A 19,252-nucleotide genomic window follows, 5' to 3' on the forward strand; every position below is an offset into this window, starting at 1 on the left:
AGGAAGATAGACCACCTCAGCATTCGTGCAGACAGAATCTGAGGTGTCTGCTTGTTCATGGTGAACAACCCTAGAAGAGACTTGTGGTCCGTGAAGACTGTGAACTGGCAGCCATACAAGTAATCATGAAACTTTTTTGTGCCAGCCACAATGGCCAGAGCCTCCTTATCTATTTGCATGTAGTTGTGCTCTGTGGACGACGGGGTCCTAGAGCAGTAAGAGATGGGAGTCTGCCTCCCATCAGCCATTAAGTGGCTCAACACGGCCCCAACCCCATCGGGAGATGCATCACATGCGATGCAGACAGGCAACTTCTCATTAAAATGGGTGAGGACTGAGTTCGAAGACAGCAGTGATTTGACTGGTGTGAAACGTCTCTCGTGTATGCTAGTGCACTGCCACTATGCCTTTTTGTCCAAGAGCCAGTGTTATGACTCTGCCACTGCAGCCTTGTGGGGAAGGAAGGCATGATAGAAATTCAAAACCCCCCAAAAGGCCTGAACCTCCCCCTTAGACTTCAAACTGGGGGCCTGCTGGATTGCCTTTAGTTTGGAGTCTGCCGAATGAATGCCTGCAGCATTGATGCGGAAACCAAGGAACTCGGTTGAATCTACCCCGATCTTATACTTCTCTCTTTTTAGTTTCAGCCCTGCGTCGCGGAACCGCTGAAGGACGGCTTTAAGCCGTTCAGCCAAAATCTCCACTGATTCCCCAGCTATGAGGACATCATCGAAATAGGGGCACACCCCTCGAATGCCCTTGAGCATTCACTCCATCACTTCCTGGAAAAGCCCTGGGGCTACACTCACCCTGAATTGCAGGCGCTTAACCTTGAAAGCCCCTTTGTGGGTGACAATGGTCTGAGCAACTGCCATGGCCTCGTCCACAGGCAGTTGCTGGTAGGCTTGCACCAAATCTAATTTGGTGAACCTGCAGCCTCCTTGTAGCAATGCCACAATATGGCTGACTACCGGCACCAGATATGCGTGCTGTTGAAGTTCCCTGTTGATAGTGCACTTCTAATCCATGCATATGCACACCTCACCATTGGCCTTAAGTGGCGTGAGTATGGGGGTTTCCCAGACCCCACTATTTATGGGCTACAATACCGCTTGTTGCACTAGCTTGTCCAACTCTGCATCTATTTTGGGCTTGAGGGCAAAAGGCACTCTACGAGACTTGATCCATATTGGGGTTACAGTAGGATCAAGATGAAGGGTGATAGGAGGACCCTTGTACTTCCCTAGATTTGAGCTGAAGACATCAGCAAACTCTTAGCAGATTGTAGACAGGTCTGCTGCTTGTGTCCTGTGAATGCTGGTTACTTGGATGCCTAGAGCATCAAACCAATCGAGACCGATGAGGCTTGTGCATTGGCCCTCCACCACTATGACATCTAGTGGACCCTCAAACCCCTTGAATTGCACCTGGAGTGTGGCTTCTCCCTTGACCCTTACGTGGGAGTTTTGGAAGTCTGTTAGTAACAAATTAGACAGCCTGAGTTTGGTCCGTCTACTGCTATGATTGCAAATGTGCTGGAATGTCCCTTGAGAAATGATAGATAGGGCTGAACCTGTGTTTAGTTTCATGTTGCATGGAACTCCCTGAAGCTTGACCCTGAGCCTAAGCTTCTCTTTAAGGGGGCAATGGGCACCAGTGCAGAAAACGCTCCTCCAGTTGGAGCAAAAGCTGGAGGCCCGGGGCCCTGGTACCTCTCCTGAATGCATCTTCTGGTGAACCGTCCCTCTGGCGACCTCTGCAGATGGCAGCAATGTGGCCTGGTTTGCCACACGCCCAGCAAGTTGCTGCTCGGAACTGGCATTCCGAGCGAGGATGGTGGCCTCCACAGCCCATGCATCTTGGGAAAGGGATTGCCTTCTCAGCTGCCCTCTGCCCCTTCTCTGGTTGTTTCTGCAGCTGATCAACTTTGAAGTCCAATTCGGAGTCTTCTACATGCTCGGCGTCCTCGTGATGGATGGCTTCTGGGCTGGACGTGCTTTTGGAGGGCAGCAATGCTTTAATGGCCCCTCTGGTGGCTTCAGCAGCCATCACCTCCTTCAAGGGATCTTGTAGTGAGAGGGTCTCCTTTGCAAACAGCTTCTGCTGGATCTCTTGATTTCTCAGTCCGCAGACTAAACGGTCTCTCAGCCTTTCCTCCAAGTCTGCAAAGTTGCAAAGCCGAGACGCCTGTCGGAGGGCGGCTATTAACTCGGTTGCAGACTCACTGGGCTGTTGCTCCCGCTGCTCAAATGCATGCCTCCATGCTATGATGGATAGTTTCAGCTCGAATTGGTCCCTGAGCTTCTTCTTCAGATCCGCGTAGGTGACTGACTTGAGCGGAGCAGGGGCGACCAGGTTCTCAGCTATGTTAAAGGTAGCCAGGCTGCACATGCACAGGAGTGTCGCGGCTTTCAACTCATCTTTGCTAACCTGGTTAGCGCGGAGGTAATTCTTGATGCGAGAGATGTAAGAACTCCACCTCTCGTGGTGCACCACATCGACTTCCTCCAGTTTTCCGACTTTCGCCATGGTGAGTTGCTTCTTGCTCACAATGCCTTGTGCTGTTGGCTTCTGTGCTGGCCCTAGGATGGATCCTCAGGGCATGGTGGTCTCCAGCGTGACTTGCTGGCAGACCTTGGGGGGAAACATAGTTCTTGCCAGGCTCTGGTGCTGGCCTCACCCCCTAGTGACTTCAGGCTCTCACATTTAAGCAGCACATCCCACCTTCGTCGCCACTGTTATGTTCTTGGTTCAGTTAGGCATTGACAAGGCAGAGCGGTGCAAAAGCAAGCATGTTTATTAAGTAACAACAGAAGCAGCCCTAGTTGCTATTGAACAGCTTTATATACAGTTTGCCTCTAGGCAGCAACCAACGGATTTAAAGTAACAATTCCCACCCAAAACATAGTTAATAGCTTGGAGACAGGCAGTCTGGGTTGCAGCAACAAGAACCGTTAAGCAATCATTCACTTATGTACAGCAATTAAGGTCACTACATTGTGCAACTGATTGCAGCAATTAGGCCAATGCATTACAGCTTAATTGCAAGATGGGCACATGAAAAGAAAAGGGGGAAAAGAGCTAAAACAGGGGAAAAGTCTGTGACACTAGAAGATCCCTATATTTTCTAGTCCCAAATCATAGCTATTTTTGATGGCATCATCCAAATTTATGTCAAAACATTTCCTATTGCCTGCCCAGTCCCATCCATTTCTAAGACGCAATGAGTTGAACACTTGGTGTTCCTTTATGGACCAATGCAGTATTTTAATTTTTCTGTCTTACTTGCCCCAAAGCCTTGAGTGAATATATATTCTGGCTTGTTTGGTGAACTGCCTGTATTATTCTTTTGCAGCCCAGGGAATGATGGTGTCCTGGCACATGTGGTGCTGATATTTAAGTTCATTGCCACAGATAATAAAGAGATACTCTGGACAAATATTTATCATATTTTGCTGAAAAAGCTGAAGGCATCAACATGGCCCTTAAGTATTGATCTTTCTTCTTATAAGCTCTCAGGTAAGTGTTACAGATGTCCTTTGTAATGATGATCATTTTTTTTAAACTGCTTACTTTGCCTTCATTGTCACCTGAAATATATTTGTTGACTTAATCAAAACTGCATTACCCATTTCCTATTCTTGCTTAAGATATTTGTGTAGTATTTGCACTTTTTTTCCTGTGGGGAATAAAATACTTACAGCTTTCAGATTTCCAGCCAATTTCTATTAATAATTGTTCCCTGGCTTTCAATTTGCTTATTTGTTTAATATTTAAGGAATAAATATTAGGAATTAACAGAGCATTTTGCCAAAAAATATTGAGAAAATTTCATTGAGCCAAAGCCAGTAATCTTTATTTTATTTGATTATTTTTATGAACTAGTCACCCTTATATAGTAGAAGTCAATAAATGAGATCGTCAGCTGGTTGGTTAATTCATGATGATAACACACTAAATGGATTATAAGGGATTTTCTGACATAGTTTTTGTAAGAACCTATATAGAGAACAAATAGATATCTTGTTTTCTTTCTTGTGATTGTAATAGTAGAAAGAGGCAAATTTAAATGCTTTAAATTACATAAAAGTAGTCCAGGAAAAAGACAATTAAAGACATTTAATTAGGAGGAAAAGTTTAGAAACATGGCCTTGCAGTCTTCAGATTTTCTAAGGCTAATATGATTGTAAGATCATTTATATTGCATTTACAAAGGTATTTTGTTTTGCTCTGAGCAAAAAAAATTAAGCAAAATTTTCACCTTCTCTTATTTAAAATGCTGGGTATTCAGCCTTACTGGAAGGGAGATACTGGTTTGAAAACATCCTTTGCCAATATTCCCAAATTACTAGTGATTATTGAATCATATACTTTAGGATGAAGGATGGATGAAGATATTGTTACTGCAAAATTAATATTTGTTTCTCTATCTTTTCAGAGATAAATGAAGAAAATGGTACAAATCTTCTCAACAGTTGTAAGTATCAGAACAACTATCTGTTTGAAAACAGATTTGTTTCGCCTTATTTTCCTCTGGATGCTGTTCTCCAGATGTTTTTAACTTTATAACTGGGGAAACTGGACACATCTAGTGTATAAGATAAGACTGCCCTATTGAGGAATATTGCCTTGGCACCATCATTCTCAAATTTTTTTTATCGACTAGTATAACATATAACTAGTATAACATGTCTATTTCCTTTCCTGAACCCAAAAATGCAATTCTGTATTTATCTGGTGGTGAGTCAGGGTGTTCCAGGAAGACAGTTCCTAGCGTTTTACAGTTGCAGCATTCTGTGGTCACCTGAATACCATTTGAAACCTGCCCAGTTAGCTTCTGACAGGCAAAATCTGTGGGGTAAGCTGGATTCATTTAACAGTCATGTGAGTCATTTAACAACTGGAGTGATTCATTTAAGAAACAAGGCTAAAAGATGATAAATTTGGGTGCAACTCACTTAATAACCAGCTGGCCTAGCAACAGACATTCTGTCCCAATTATAGTCATACCACCTGTATTCAAAAGAGATTATGCAATTATTTTCTTGTTTTGCTGTGAATAAATAATTTAGGGCAAGAAAAAAGCAATATCAAGACAGCACATAAATAGAAACAATTGTGTTTTGATACCCCCTTGCCTGTTCCCTTAATGTTCAGTGAATGAATAATCTATGGCTGTTTAATACATTCCACCATCTTTAGTGAGAATGTCTTCCAGGCAAACATGAACAAAATTAGCCCATTCTCCATATTTCCAAAGAAGAGTACTTTGTTTATTTTTAAAAAATTAGAAATTATGTTCTAATAAATTGTGATTTTTATTCTTCTAGCAAACCCCCAGATCCCCTTTAATAATGTGTTCTGAAATGAAATGAAATGAACATTCTTTTTGGGGGGCTGGGAGTAGGTTGTGGGACACGACTGGACAGATCTGTGGAGAGAATCTACGGAGGAAGTATTGCAGGGGAAGGGGAATGGCCCTGGCAAGCTAGTCTCCAGCTGAATGGCATTCACCGTTGTGGAGCAACACTGATCAGCAATAACTGGCTTGTGACTGCTGCTCATTGTTTTAGAGGGTGAGTAAATCTTTCCCTATACCTCTAAGACAGAGGTATCAAACTGCCAGCCCATGGGCCGGATGCATCATGGCGAAATTACGCCCACTCCATTGCTGGCAATAGAAAAAAAGTTGCGATACATCGCGACACATCACATGATATTGCGAGTTTGACACACCTGCTCTATGACTACACCTGAATCAACATATTTAAGCAATAAAATTTTCCCAATTCATTTATGCACAGATGTTACCACTAATAAAAATTTGTCTCGTATGTTCAAAACTAATAAAATTGTAGAAGAGAGAGTGATGTTTAACCATCTCTGCTCTCAGCTGCTGTTACTCCTAAACACTTCATTTTATGAATTTATTTCTAATCTTGAAGTCTGATGGTAGTGAGATAGTGCAGGAAAAGCTGGAAAACAGTTAGCAAGGAACCATTGTGAAGTTTTGCTTACAATAAATGAAAATGCAAATAGAGTTCTTATTGTATAATCTGTACTCTCTAATATTTTTCAGTGTCCGAGATGTCAGAAGTTGGACAAGTAGTTTTGGGGCTCGTCTAAGACCTCCAACAATGAGAAGGAATCTTCGCCAGATCATCGTTCATGATCATTATGCCAATAATGTCATGAATCATGAATTTGATATTGCTGTTGTAGAGATTTCACCCCCAGTGGAACTTACAACTGCTGTACATCGTGTTTGTCTTCCAGAAGCTTCATATATTTTTCCAGAGAATACCACTTGTGCTGTTACAGGATTTGGTGCTCTTAGAGATGACGGTTAGTAGCTTCCTCTTTGGGACTAGTTAGCTTATGTGAATAATCATTATTTGATCATTTGTTAACCACAGCAGGCTTGGTTCCAGATTATAGAGACACCAAATTACACTATTAAGAGGGCTTATCTCCTTTCCCAACCAGATATATCCGTGAAGATTTCAGGGAGAATAGAATAGCAGGAGAACCTATACCATCTCAGACAGGTAATTGTCTAGCCTCTTGTTAAAAATCTCCAGTGATGAAGCGCCCACAATTTCTGGAGGCAAGCTGTTCCACTGGTTGATTGTCCTTACTATCAGGATGTTTCTCTTTAATTCCAGGTTGCTACTCAATTTGGTCAATTTCCAACCATTGTTTCTTGTCCTTCCCTCTGGTGTTTTGGTGAACAACATGACCCCCTCTTCTTTGTGGCAATCCCTCAGATACTGGCACACTGCTATCATGTCTCCCCTATTTCTTCTTTTCTTTAGACTAGCCAAACCCAAATCCTGCAGCCGTTGTTTGTACGTTTTAGTCTCCAGGCCTTTGTTCATCTTAGTTGCTCTTCTCTGAATTTTTCCCAAACTCTCAATATCTTTTTTGTGATATGGTGACCAAAATTGGCTGCAGTGTTCCATGTGTGGTCTTACTAGGGTTTTATAAAGCGGTACTAATACTTTATGTGATCTTGATTCTATGCCTCTATTTATACAACCCAGGATTGTATTAGCTTTTATGGTTGCTGCTGCACACTGCTGGCTCATAGTCAAATGATCGTCCACTAGGACTCCAAGGTCCCTCTCACGGTTGCTGTTGTTAAGCCAGATCTCGCCCTTTGGGTTTTCCTGCCTAAATGTAAAACTTTGCTTTTCTCCACATTGAAACTCATTTTGTTGGATAGGGCCCATTGTTCAAGTTTGTCAAGATTTTTTTGGATCCTGAGTTTGTGTTCTGGGGTGTTGGCTACTCCTGCCAGTTTATTGCCATCTGCAAATTTAATGAGTTCCCCTTCAATTCCCTCATATAAGTTATTTATGAAGATATTGAAGAGTTCTGGGCCTAAGATGGAGTCTTGTGGTAATCCACTGCTTACTTTTTTCCATGTGGATGTAGTGCTATTGAGGACTATTCATTGAATACAGTTTCTCAGAGAAACACTCAACATCATGGCAATTTGGCGTAGTGTTAAAGCAAAAGACTAGAATGCAGGACACCATGCGTTCAAGCCCTTCTTAGCAATGAAAGCCAGCCACAGAATAACAGAGTTGGAACTTTTTGACAATATGCAATTAAGCCTTTTGACTGATATGTTGCTGACCAGATAGGCTGTTTGTGGACTGTCTTGAGGGACGACAGGAGACAGCAGGCAGGTCCAAAACAATGCGTTTATTGGGCAGAGGTCCCAGGCGAAGCATCGCCGGGAATCCCCCGTATTTATAGTCAACAGGGACAACAACAACAACATCAAGAACCAATAAACAAGCAGGGCTCTCCCGCCAAACAAGGACATCCAATAAGAGAGAGACCGGCTAAAGGTAGGCGCGGCTGAAGCAGCTTGTTGCCGGGGCCAGCTGGCAGCTTTGACAGCTCTGGCTGAGCTGCGCATGCGCGGTTCTCTGAAGTTTGACAGCTGTCAGTGTACTGCGCATGCGTGGCAGTTTGACAGCTGTCAGAGTCGGCCGGTTTGACAGCTGTCAGTGTACTGCGCATGCGTGACAGTTTGACAGCTGTCAGAATCGGCCGCTAGCCACGTGTGTGGGGGGGGAATGCCGCGGCAGCCTTTTGACGGCTGTCAACGGCTGCCGGGGATCCCTTATAGATGTGAGGGGGTTGTTGTGTGTGTGAATATGTAACACCCCTTCCCCCCTTGCCCCTGGAAGTTTAGCTGGGGTCAGTTCCACTAGTCCTGCTGCCGGCCCATTCATAGTCCTCCAGGTACGAGGGGGCCTTCCGCGGTCTGGTGGAGCGGCGGAGGCTCGGGCTGGGCTGGCTTGTGCTGGGCTGGTCTTCCCTTTCCTTGGCGGGGAAAGTTTCGGGGTTTAGAGGTTGGGGGTCATCGGCGATGTCTGGGACGAGTGGTGCTGGGCTAGGTGGCGTTGGTGGTGCCGCTGGGGAAATTGGTGTGCCCGGTTGGGCTCGGGAACTGCAGTCCTGTGGCACCTGCTTCCTCAGTTGGTCAGCGTGTCGCTGGATGAGCCTTCCGTCTCCTAAGTCGATGAGGTAGGAGACTGGGCCAGTCTGGTCGGAGATCACGCCCTGTAGCCACTTGTCGCTGGCCCCGAAGTTCTTTGCCCAAATGGGCTGGCCGGGAGGGAAGACTTTGACAGTCGGTGCGTGGGTTTGTTCGGCGGCTGCCCTGTCGGGGTGCAAACGGTCCAGTTTTATGACCAGGCGGCGCCCCCAACGGAGTTCGGCCGGAGACTTGCCGGTGGTGGTGCAGGGTGTTGAGTGCTGGGCCAGGAGGTATTTCGCCAGTCTGCAGTGCCAGTCACCGGAGATGATTTTCCTTAGGGCTTCTTTAGTCGCCTTCACCATGGCCTCTGCGAGACCGTTCGTGGAGGGGTGAAAGGGCGCGGAGGTGGCGTGCCTAATCAAGTTGGCCCTGATGAAAACCTGGAAGTCATTAGAGGTGAATTGGGGCCTGTTGTCAGATACGATGACATCAGGCAACCCATGGGTGGCAAATACCCTCCTTAAACCCCTGATTGTGGCTGCTGAGGTTGTGCTGGCAACTGGGATGACCTCGAGCCATTTGGAAAAACTATCTACTATTATTAGAAAATTTTGTCCCTGAAAGGGGCCGGCGTAATCGATGTGAATTCTGGACCAGGGGTTTTTTGTGACCTCCCACTTATGGACAGGGGCGTGTGGGAGAGGTGGCCTGGTCTGTTGGCACATGTTGCAGGTAGCTACAAAGTTTTCGATGTCTGCATCGAGCCCTGGCCACCATAAGTAGCTGCGGGCGAGAGATTTCATCTTGACCACACCGGGGTGGCCTTCGTGAAGGGAGGTTAAAGCTTGTTGCCTGTGCGGGGCGGGTACGATGACACGGCTGCCCCAAAGGACGCAGCCGAGGTGGGCTGACAGTTCAAGGCATCTTAGGAAGTACGGCTGAAATTCTGGACCCGGGGAGGTGGATTGCCAGCCGGTTAAGACCCAGGTTAGAACCCTTCCCAGGATTTTGTCCTTGCTGGTTGCTGTAGCTATTTCTTTTGCAGATACGGGGCGGTCAGGCAATTCCTGGATAGCCAGGAGTTGGCCGGCAGGTGCGGGGTCTGGGTCGAAGTTGGGCAGGGGCAGTCTACTAAGGCCGTCTGCGTGACCCATTTCCTTGCCTGGTTTGTGTTCGATTTTAAAAGAGTATGCTGCTAGGAATGTGGTCCAGCGAAGCATTCTGGGGGATAAAATTTGCGGGGTCAATTTGTCCCAGGTAAAGAGTCCTAGCAGGGGCTTGTGGTCAGTAAAAATTGTGAAGTGGCGACCGTATAAGTAATCGTGAAATTTCTTCACGCTCGCCACTAATGCTAGGGCCTCCTTGTCAATTTGCGCGTAATTGCGCTCGGCTTTGGACAAGGTTCTGGAGTAGTATGCGATGGGGGATTGAGTTCCATCGCTATGGAGGTGGCTGAGGACGGCGCCTATGCCATAGGGGGAGGCGTCGCAAGCGACACAGAGAGGCATTTTCTCTTTGTAGTGGGTGACAGTTGATTTGCTTGAAAGGAGTTGTTTTAATTTGTTAAAACTGTCGTCGTGGGCTTGGGTCCAGAGCCACTGGGCTCCTTTGTCTAATAGCCTGTGGAGCGGCTCTGCTATGGAAGCTTTGTGGGGGAGGAAGGCATGATAGAAGTTTATGAGACCCAAAAAGGCTTGTAGTTCTGCCTTATTTTTGGGAGGTGGTGCTGCCCTGATGGCTCTGACTTTAGAATCCGTGGGGTGGACTCCATTAGCGTCAATTTTGTACCCCAGAAATTCCGTAGAAGGAACTCCGATGGAGCACTTCTCTTTTTTTAATTTGAGGCCGGCGGTGCGAAATCTTTGAAGCACCTCTCGCAGCCTGTCAGCTAGTATTTCCTCGGATTCCCCTGCGATGAGCACGTCATCGAAGTAGGGGCAGACCCCGGGGATTCCTTTAAGGGTTCGCTCCATGGTTTCCTGGAATATTCCAGGTGCTACTGTGATCCCGAACTGCAGGCGATTCACCCTGAACGCTCCGCGGTGGGTGACTATGGTTTGGGCATTGGCCGTTTGCTCTGAAACTGGCAGCTGCAAAAATGCATGGGCTAAGTCTAATTTGGCAAATATGGTGCCTGCCTGAATAGAAGAAAGCACGTCCCTGACAGCTGGAACTGGGTAGGCGTGGGGGTTCAAAGCACGATTCAGGGTGGCTTTATAGTCCACGCAGAGGCGGACCTCCCCGTTAGGCTTGACAGGGGTGACTATGGGGGTTTCCCAAGTGCCTCCTTCTGTGGGTTCTATGACTCCCAGTCCAATTAGCCTGTCGAGCTCTGCTTCTATCTTGAATTTGAGAGCGAAAGGGACTCTTCTTGCCTTAATCCTGATGGGCAGAACCTCTGGGTTCAATTTTAGGTCAATGGGGGGGATATTGAATTTCCCCAGCGACCCGTCAAAAACGTCTGCGTATTGTTGGCAGACGGCTTGTAATTGGTGAGGCTGGAAATGGTTCACGCCCAAAATTTTTATCCCCAGGGGTTCGAACCAGTCGAGGCCAATGAGGCTGGCTCGTTTACCTGTTGCGATCTGGGCTGTTAATTCTCCCTGGAAATGTTGATAGCTAATAGAGAGCCTCATTTCCCCTTTTAATTTGATAGGGGCGCCCTGGAAATCAGCTAGCAGAATTTTTGAGGGGGTAATAGGAAACCGGCGTCTGCACTGATGCGCGATCCCTTGTAATGTGTCCCAGGACAGAATGGAGACTGAGGACCCAGAGTCCACCTCCATCTCGCAGGGGATTCCCTGAATCCGGACCTGAATTTTAATTTTGGGGCGGATGAAGCTGGTGGTTAAGGGCCCCTGGTCCGTACTAGTGGTCATGACGGATGACCATAGGGCCTTCCCTGGCAATTTGGGGGAGGGAATATTACCTTCCGGGGCTGCCTCCAGGTCGTGAAGGGTCTCGCGGCCGGTGCTGCGGCAGGCGGAGCGAATGTGGCCAGTTTTGCCGCAGCCATGGCACTTGGCATTTCGAAATTTGCATGATGCCCTGGCATGGTTGCCACCGCAGCTGGCGCACTTAGAGCGGTTGGTGGTCTCCCTTGGGCCTCCGGCCGGACGATCTGGTCTTTTGTCACCCTCTCGGCGAGCCTGGGGGTTGGCGGGTCTCGGACGGATGGCGTCCACTTCAGTCTTCTGCTCGGCCGTTCCTGGGTCGGCATTTCTAGGGCAGTCGTGGTGGACTGACCCTGTGAAGGGATTTCCCGGTGGCAGTGCGTCTTCCCGATGGCTATCTTCATATGCCATAATTTCAATTGTTAACTCGGCCAGGTCCATCGTCGGCTTAGTAATGAGCTTCTTCTGGAGCTTCAGGTTTCTCAGACCGACGATGACCTGGTCCCTTATGCGGTCCTCGAGGTCCAGGAAACGGCAGCGTCGGGCCGCTTGTCGGACCGTTGCTATGAATGATTTGGCCGGCTCGCCTGGTCGTTAGTACTGGCGGGCGAAGTTCAGGTGCCAGTACAACTCGGACCGTCTTGGGGCAAAATGACGATTGAGGCGGTCGACCAGCTCGGCGTATGGCACAGAAGCCACCGGAGCAGGGTCGCAGAGCCCTACGGCGACATCATAGACCACCGGGCCACTGAGGCAAAGGAGCGCCGCGGCTTTGGGGCGATCCTCGACAATGTTGTTGACGAGGAGGTACCCCTCCACTTGCCCGAGATGCGATTCCCAGCCCTCGGGCTGGGAGACATCGAATTCTCGGACGTGCCCAAGATTTGCCATACTGTCAGGTCCACGGGTCTGCTTAGGGTGGTGTGCGTGGAGGGCTCTCCCGACCAGCAAGTGACTTCAGCGATGTCAGCTGGTGGGACGGCTTCCCTCCTTCACTTGTGGCTTCAGCTAGTGACTTCAGCTAACAAGCAGACCCGCATCCCATCCTCGTCGCCAGGTGGACTGTCTTGAGGGACGACAGGAGACAGCAGGCAGGTCCAAAACAATGCGTTTATTGGGCAGAGGTCCCGGGCGAAGCATCGCCGGGAATCCCCCATATTTATAGTCAACAGGGACAAGAACAACAACATCAAGAACCAATAAACAAGCAGGGTTTTCCTGCCAAACAAGGACGCCCAATAAGAGAGAGACCGGCTAAAGGTAGGCGCGGCTGAAGTGGCTTGTTGCCGGGGCCAGCTGGCAGCTTTGACAGCTCCGGCTGAGCTGTGCATGCGCGGTTCTCTGAAGTTTGACAGCTGTCAGTGTACTGCACATGCGCGGCAGTTTGACAGCTGTCAGAGTCGGCCGGTTTGACAGCTGTCAGTGTACTGCGCATGCGCAACAGTTTGACAGCTGTCAGAATCGGCCGCTAGCCGCGTGTGTGTGGGGGGAATGCCGCGGCAGCCTTTTGACGGCTGTCAACGGCTGCCGGGGATCCCTTATAGATGTGAGGGGGTTGTTGTGTGTGTGAATATGTAACACCCCTTCCCCTTCTTTTAGGCAGAATATATGTATTCACATGCATGTTCACCTGTAAGAAAACTAAATATAGAATTGCAAAAGTGGCAGAAATGCTGCAAAAATTGGGCTAGATGGGACAGATATATTGGAAAATCACAGGTTAAGGAATAGCCACCGCAGTTACTATATTCCTTTCAATTTAGCTCATTCCAAAAATCTTCCTTATTCAGAGATCACTAGAGATAACAATATTTTTAACAATCATATTCAATTGCATTAGAAACTTTTCAGAAATATGCAAAGAATTTATTTTTGTTCGTTCTAATCCAGACATGTCAAACACAAGGCCTAGGGGCCATATTCGGCCCGCAAAGTGGTTTCATGCGGCCCGCGAAGCCATCCTGGAAACAGTGAGGGAATGGCCCCCACTGCCTTGGCCCTGGCCCAGAGACCCTCCTTCTTCCAGAGACCCTCAGATCTGTCCCACTCCTACCCAGGCCCCCATAGGCACCCTTGATGAGAATGATGTAGAACTGGCCACACCCACCCAGTAGGCCATACGCACTCTAGCCACGCCCACCCAGTAGGCCATGCCCACCTAGGCCATACCCACCCGGCCCCCTGAGGTCAACTGCAATGCTGATGTGGCCCTCAATGAAATTGAGTTTGACACTCGTGTTCTAATCTGAATGAACAAATTTCCCATTTAACTAGCCTTAAAGCAGGATAGCTGTAAACCTGAGAGCTGAGTGACCAAAGGAAAGTTCTGAGCTACCGGGGAGTCTCAGTCTAAGCAGGTGCTTCCAAAGGTTTCTATTTAGATGCTTTTTTGGAGGGAAATTTCCTGGCAACTGCATTTAAATATATGTTCCGCAAACTATGTGCATTACTTATATGTTTCCTTTTCTTAAGTAATGTGAGGCAATTTTGTTATTCCATGAATTTTCATGGATAAAATACCCTATTATTATTTGAAAACCAGGTCCCAGTGTTGGGGAACTTCGTCAAACAGAAGTGAAAATTATAGGTAATGAAATTTGCAACAGAAGAGAAGTGTATAATGGAGCCATTTCACCTGGAATGCTGTGTGCTGGTTACCTGGAAGGAGGAAGTGATGCTTGTCAGGTAGGTGTAATAATAACTTAGAAGTCAGCAAAAGGCTCCTGCATATATTGTGATTTGATAGTATTTTTGTACTGGAGCGAAAACCACTTATTTATACACCACCACCTCTACAACTAAGTAACAGAGTTTTAGATGAAAAAGAACAAGTTTGGTGTAGTATTTAAAGGCTGACCAATAAACTAGGAAACTCTGAGTTCTAGTCCTGCCTTAGGCATGAAAGCCATCTGGATAATTTGGGTAATCCTAGCCCAATCTACTTCACAGGAGAAAATAGAACAAGGAAGTATTATATATGTGAGCTACCTTGAGTTATTCATAAAAAAATAAACACAGAATTTTAAAAAATCTTTTAAAAAAGAGGTGATTCAGGAGATGTAAAATGTGGAAGCTCATTTTTTCTGCAGTTCCAAGGTTATGATGCATCTAGGGAGAGGAATGGGGAAGCTGTGGTTAAGGGTGAGAAATATGTGGTTTTTATTTTTATTGTTTTGTTTATTCTATTCCATTTCTATATTAATTTGTTGGCTTCTCCCTCTAAGAAGATTTTATGTCAAGGGAAAATCATTTTAGATGGTATCATCTTTGATAAAACAGCTCTATCATATGATTACATAAGTTAGAGATTTTTCTCCTGGTCTTTCTAAAGTAATCTTTCATCCCTTTTAGGGTGACTCTGGTGGACCATTGGTTACATCTGATTCAAGAGGAATATGGTACCTTGTTGGCATAGTAAGCTGGGGAGATGAATGTGCTAAGCCAAATAAACCTGGAGTCTATACACGAGTTACTTACTATCGAGATTGGATTGCTGTGCATACAGGAATCTGAAATAATGAGTAACTTTATATTAATGTATGAGATCCAAGATGTTTTTCTTACAAACAGTCATACTGATGTGGTAAATTCTGTTGAGTAGGGATTTGTTTTTCTGCTGGAGGCATCAATACTATTCTTTCCATGTTATTTCATGTCCATGTCTCATTATATTATATTATATTATAAACACTGTTCACGTGTTATTCAAGAAGATGAAAAGATTGAAGCATTCACCTGCAACCAACAAAATAATTTTATTTGTAGTTCTTTATGATTCCCATCCTTAAAATGCTGCATTGTTTGCAATGCTTGATTACATTGAATGTTCAACTCTCCCAAAAGCTTTGATAATTTGGCCAGTCTTTTGTTTTGTTTTGAGTTCATGGTATTATTCAAGGAGAATTGCTGCATCATCCCTTCCAGGGATTGGAATATTCAAACACATAATTTCTTTACAACTATATTGCAAAAATGGAGAGAAGTCTTGGGCGAAGGATATTCCACAGTCCTCCTTAATTCATGAAGTCTAGAAAGAGACATGCCATGCAGATTGAGAAAGTATTGAAGTAAGGATCAGTTAGTTTGTACGAGTTCTGCTATCATATTTAGCTGTGTTCTTGGGTAGAATTATAATGATAAAAGCTGCAAAATGCAACTGCTCATCTTAGAATAATTACATGGTTTCTAATGGTCTTTCAGTGGCCTTCTCCTAATCTGATAGCCTCCAGAATGCTTTGAATTGCAATTCCCAACATGGACCATTTTGAGAAACAGAACTAGAAACATTTAATATTCAGTCAATTCAAACTAAAAAGCATTTACTTGGAAAAGGAAGGGGAAATTTGCAGAACAGAGCAACCACAGAACAAAATGTTAGTGAGTTACCATACTAAGTTGATTTTTATTATAAATAAAATTTCCAGTGTTTTATTTATCATTCATTTCAGTTAGAAGAAATGCTGTGGTAATATAGTTTTCCATGTTTGTAATAGCTTCCTCCAACACTGTCCTTTCCTTTTTCTGTGTATTTCCTGTTGCTCAGAATACATCCCCAAGATTATTTAAGAATTAAAAACAGTTTTTAAAATACATTTTCTTCCATTCCTTATTTTTATACGGCAAAATTTAAAGAAAAGTATGAGACAAAGAAGAACCAATGTAGCGAAAACTTTGTGTTTTAATTACACCATTCATAAGGCTCTATTCTGAAGCTATCTAAGCACGATTAAGGATTATTATTATTTCTAAGTTATAATGTTTAAAATGCAGTAAAAATTTGAATTCAATGAGATTAACATTATTAAGACATTTTATATCAAGGAGTTCAACTGGTTCTTGCTTCAATTTAACAAAAATATTATTTTGCATTGCAGTCCATCTGTTATCCATTAATGATCACAAATCCCATAAATAAGCACCATATGAACAGGGAAAAATTTATCATTCTGGTATCAACATATGTGTTACAAATCATTTACATCTCCAGTCTTTGGATGGATGGCTAAATTTGACATTTCAAACTGTATAAATCAGCCTTTCTCAACCTTCTGAGCCTGGCAGAACCCCTAAAATATTATTCAGGCTTCAGAAAACCCCTGAATATTTAGGTTCAAATATATGCCAGAAGTTACAAAATTACTATATTCATTTTATGTGTAGTCCTGTATATATGTATTAATAGTGTTCTTAAACTAAAAATAAAGAATTAAACTTTCCCTTTCCCCTGCCTCTTTCTCCCGTGGATGGGTCCTGCTGCCACTGATATCTGGGCCAACCCAGCCCTAGATTTCCTGTACCCACCCTGAGATGTAGCCGTTCACTCCCCAAGCTATTGCACCAGCAGAAAAGCAGACTGGCAAACTGGCATGCTGGCAAGGAGAGGCCCATCACAGAGGCCCAGAGGTCACTCTCTCTTGAGCACGCTCTCTCTCACCATTTGCTGCTCTTTTCTTCTCTTCTCCTCACTCCTTGCTCAGCTTGGATTTTGCTCACCTCCTCACTTACATGCATGTGCAAAACCCCGGCCCTCTGCTCGCTACAGTGAGCCAACTTACAGTTGGAAGTTTGAAGGCTTTTGTTGACTTAAATGACAAATTCCCAGATGACCTCTCATGGAATCCTAGGGTTCCACAGATCAAGCTTGAGAAACCTTCATCTAGATACAAGAGATGTGCTTGTATGCAAGAGAATGAAAGTTAAATAACCATCTATGTCAGAGGTCCCCAACCTTTTAGGCACCAGGGATTGGTTCTGTGGAGAGAGGTTTTTCCGCAGACCGGAGGAAAAACCTGCCTGCATCTTGTTGATGGGGCTTTGTTTGTTTGTGCGGACCAGTTGCTGGCATGCCATGGCCCGGTACTGGTCCACGGACCGGGAGTTGGGGATCCCTGATCTAGGTGGTTATTTAAACAGCAGGTGGCTGTTTTCAAAAGTATCTCTGGAATCCTTATCAGCCTATAAAGTTATTGTTATAAATATTTTCTCAGCCTATTGCATAGATGAAATACATCTTGATCACCTAGATTTACAGTTACAATGTACTGCTCACATTCCACTAGACTAGAGTTTCAAAGATTTTCATCCCTTATTTGGCTGAATCTAATGAAATCCATGTAACAGGTTTATTTGCTGAATGGTGATAAATACAGTAGAGTGGAAATATAAGCGCTGACAGTAATACATATTTACAGACTTCTGGATTATACCAGAACAGCTACCATACCCTTTGCTCACATTTAAATGCTGTGATTCAGTTGTGTATATTCAAACTGTTCAAATTACTATACCTACTGCAGTGAAAACAAATAAAGCATTGAACAAGAGGAGTTCAGTACCCAGGAATAGCATCCTTTAGGGCAAGCTTAGAAAACAACAACAACAGCAACAATAAATCTTTATCTTTCTAAGCTAAAATAATTCAGAGTAATAATATCTCTGTCCTGCCAATATTAAAGAGCTTAAAAGAACTCCTTTCTAACATGAAGGGATCATATGTAAGGATATGTAGATAGGGAAGAAGCCTTATATGAATCTTCTTTATTCTTATATTTAAAATCCTCCATCTTCACATAGACCCTTTTTATTCCAAGCAACCAAGGACTGTCAGAAAATCATTCAACATCAACAGATTATAAGACCCAGACCAAGTCCAACTCTTTCAAGATGACCTGCCTCATTCTACTGATGAAATCAAGAAAGTGATCTTGCAGAGGAACTCATATAAAACAACAGGGCTGGGTGGCATTCCTGCACTAGATGCAAACACCTTGCAAGCATTCCAAGATGCTTTGGAAAACATTTGGTCCATGGAGGAGATGCCTGAAGACTTCAGTGATGCCCTCATTGTGTATTCTATAAAAACAAGGGAAGCAAATTAGATATTATAAAGGTATCTTGCTGTTGTCCACCACAGGCAAAATCTTTGCCCACATTTTTCTGAACAGAATAACAAAAAAAATATTTTTCAGCTAAAGTAGGCTACGAGGCAGGAAGGTAAAAGACTTTAGGAGCATATTTTCATCCATATTTCCAATGGAAAGTCAATACCCAGTGAGGGAATGGACGATTCTAGAGGCAAATTGCTTGCTCAACAGATGATGCCATCAAGACAACTTTGAATTTTGGGACCATGGTTTTCACTGCTAGAGGACTGGAAAAAACTTGATGTGGTTCCAATCTTCAAAAAGGGAGAAAAAAGAGGGTCCAGGAAACTACAGACCAATCAACATCAATAACTGGGAAAATCTGGAAAAGATAATCAAGCAGTGGATTTGTGAGCAACTAAAAACGAACAGTGATTACTAGAAGCCAGCATGAGCTTGTTAAAAACAGGTTATGCCAAACAAAACCTATTGCCTTCTTGGTTAAAGTGACTGTGTTGATATGTAAACTTTTAAATATAATAGAATATTGATTTACTTGTTATTAAGGTTCCATTGTGAATATTCCTTGTTATACAGCACATCTATTAGGAAACTACAATACAAAGCTTAGTTTTTACAAAAATGCTACAGGACTTTACTGCCATCAAGTGGCACTGAATTGTTTAGTGTTTCATTTAAAATAAAATTTTAAGAAGTTTCAACTAATACAGTGCATACATACTGCAGAAAAAGTGGTTTAAGTAAAAAAGAAAATGTCAGTTACTAGAACTTTATTGAGATATTTCTGACAATGGCATTTGGATTATATACTGATTTCCTAATGAGATCCATAAAATCTCATTTCAAGGTTGACTCAGCCTTCCATCCTTCCGAGGTAGGTAAAATGAGGACCCAGATTGTTGGGGGCAATTAAGCTGACTTTGTAATAATGCCGCTTGGGGTGTGTGTGAAAGCCCTAATAAGCAGGCATATACACA

At 44.5% G+C, this 19,252-nt stretch overlaps 1 protein-coding gene across 1 annotated transcript in view; it reads left to right on the forward strand.

Annotated features, from left to right (window-relative positions):
* LOC308678396 (transmembrane protease serine 11E-like) overlaps window positions 1-15,962 on the forward strand; it is a 67,142-nt gene extending 51,180 nt beyond the window's left edge. The window contains exons 6-11 of the mRNA XM_081345554.1: window positions 3,356-3,519; window positions 4,439-4,477; window positions 5,408-5,576; window positions 6,080-6,345; window positions 13,934-14,076; window positions 14,743-15,962. Of these exons, the coding sequence (XP_081201680.1) occupies window positions 3,356-3,519; window positions 4,439-4,477; window positions 5,408-5,576; window positions 6,080-6,345; window positions 13,934-14,076; window positions 14,743-14,904 (943 nt within the window). The 3' untranslated portion in view covers window positions 14,905-15,962. The remainder of the gene's footprint in view (window positions 1-3,355; window positions 3,520-4,438; window positions 4,478-5,407; window positions 5,577-6,079; window positions 6,346-13,933; window positions 14,077-14,742) is intronic.
* Window positions 15,963-19,252: the final 3,290 nt, after the last annotated feature.

The sequence above is a fragment of the Vipera berus genome (genome assembly GCF_964194415.1).
Source record: "Vipera berus genome assembly, chromosome: Z".
In the NCBI taxonomy this organism is placed as follows: Eukaryota; Metazoa; Chordata; class Lepidosauria; order Squamata; family Viperidae; genus Vipera; species Vipera berus.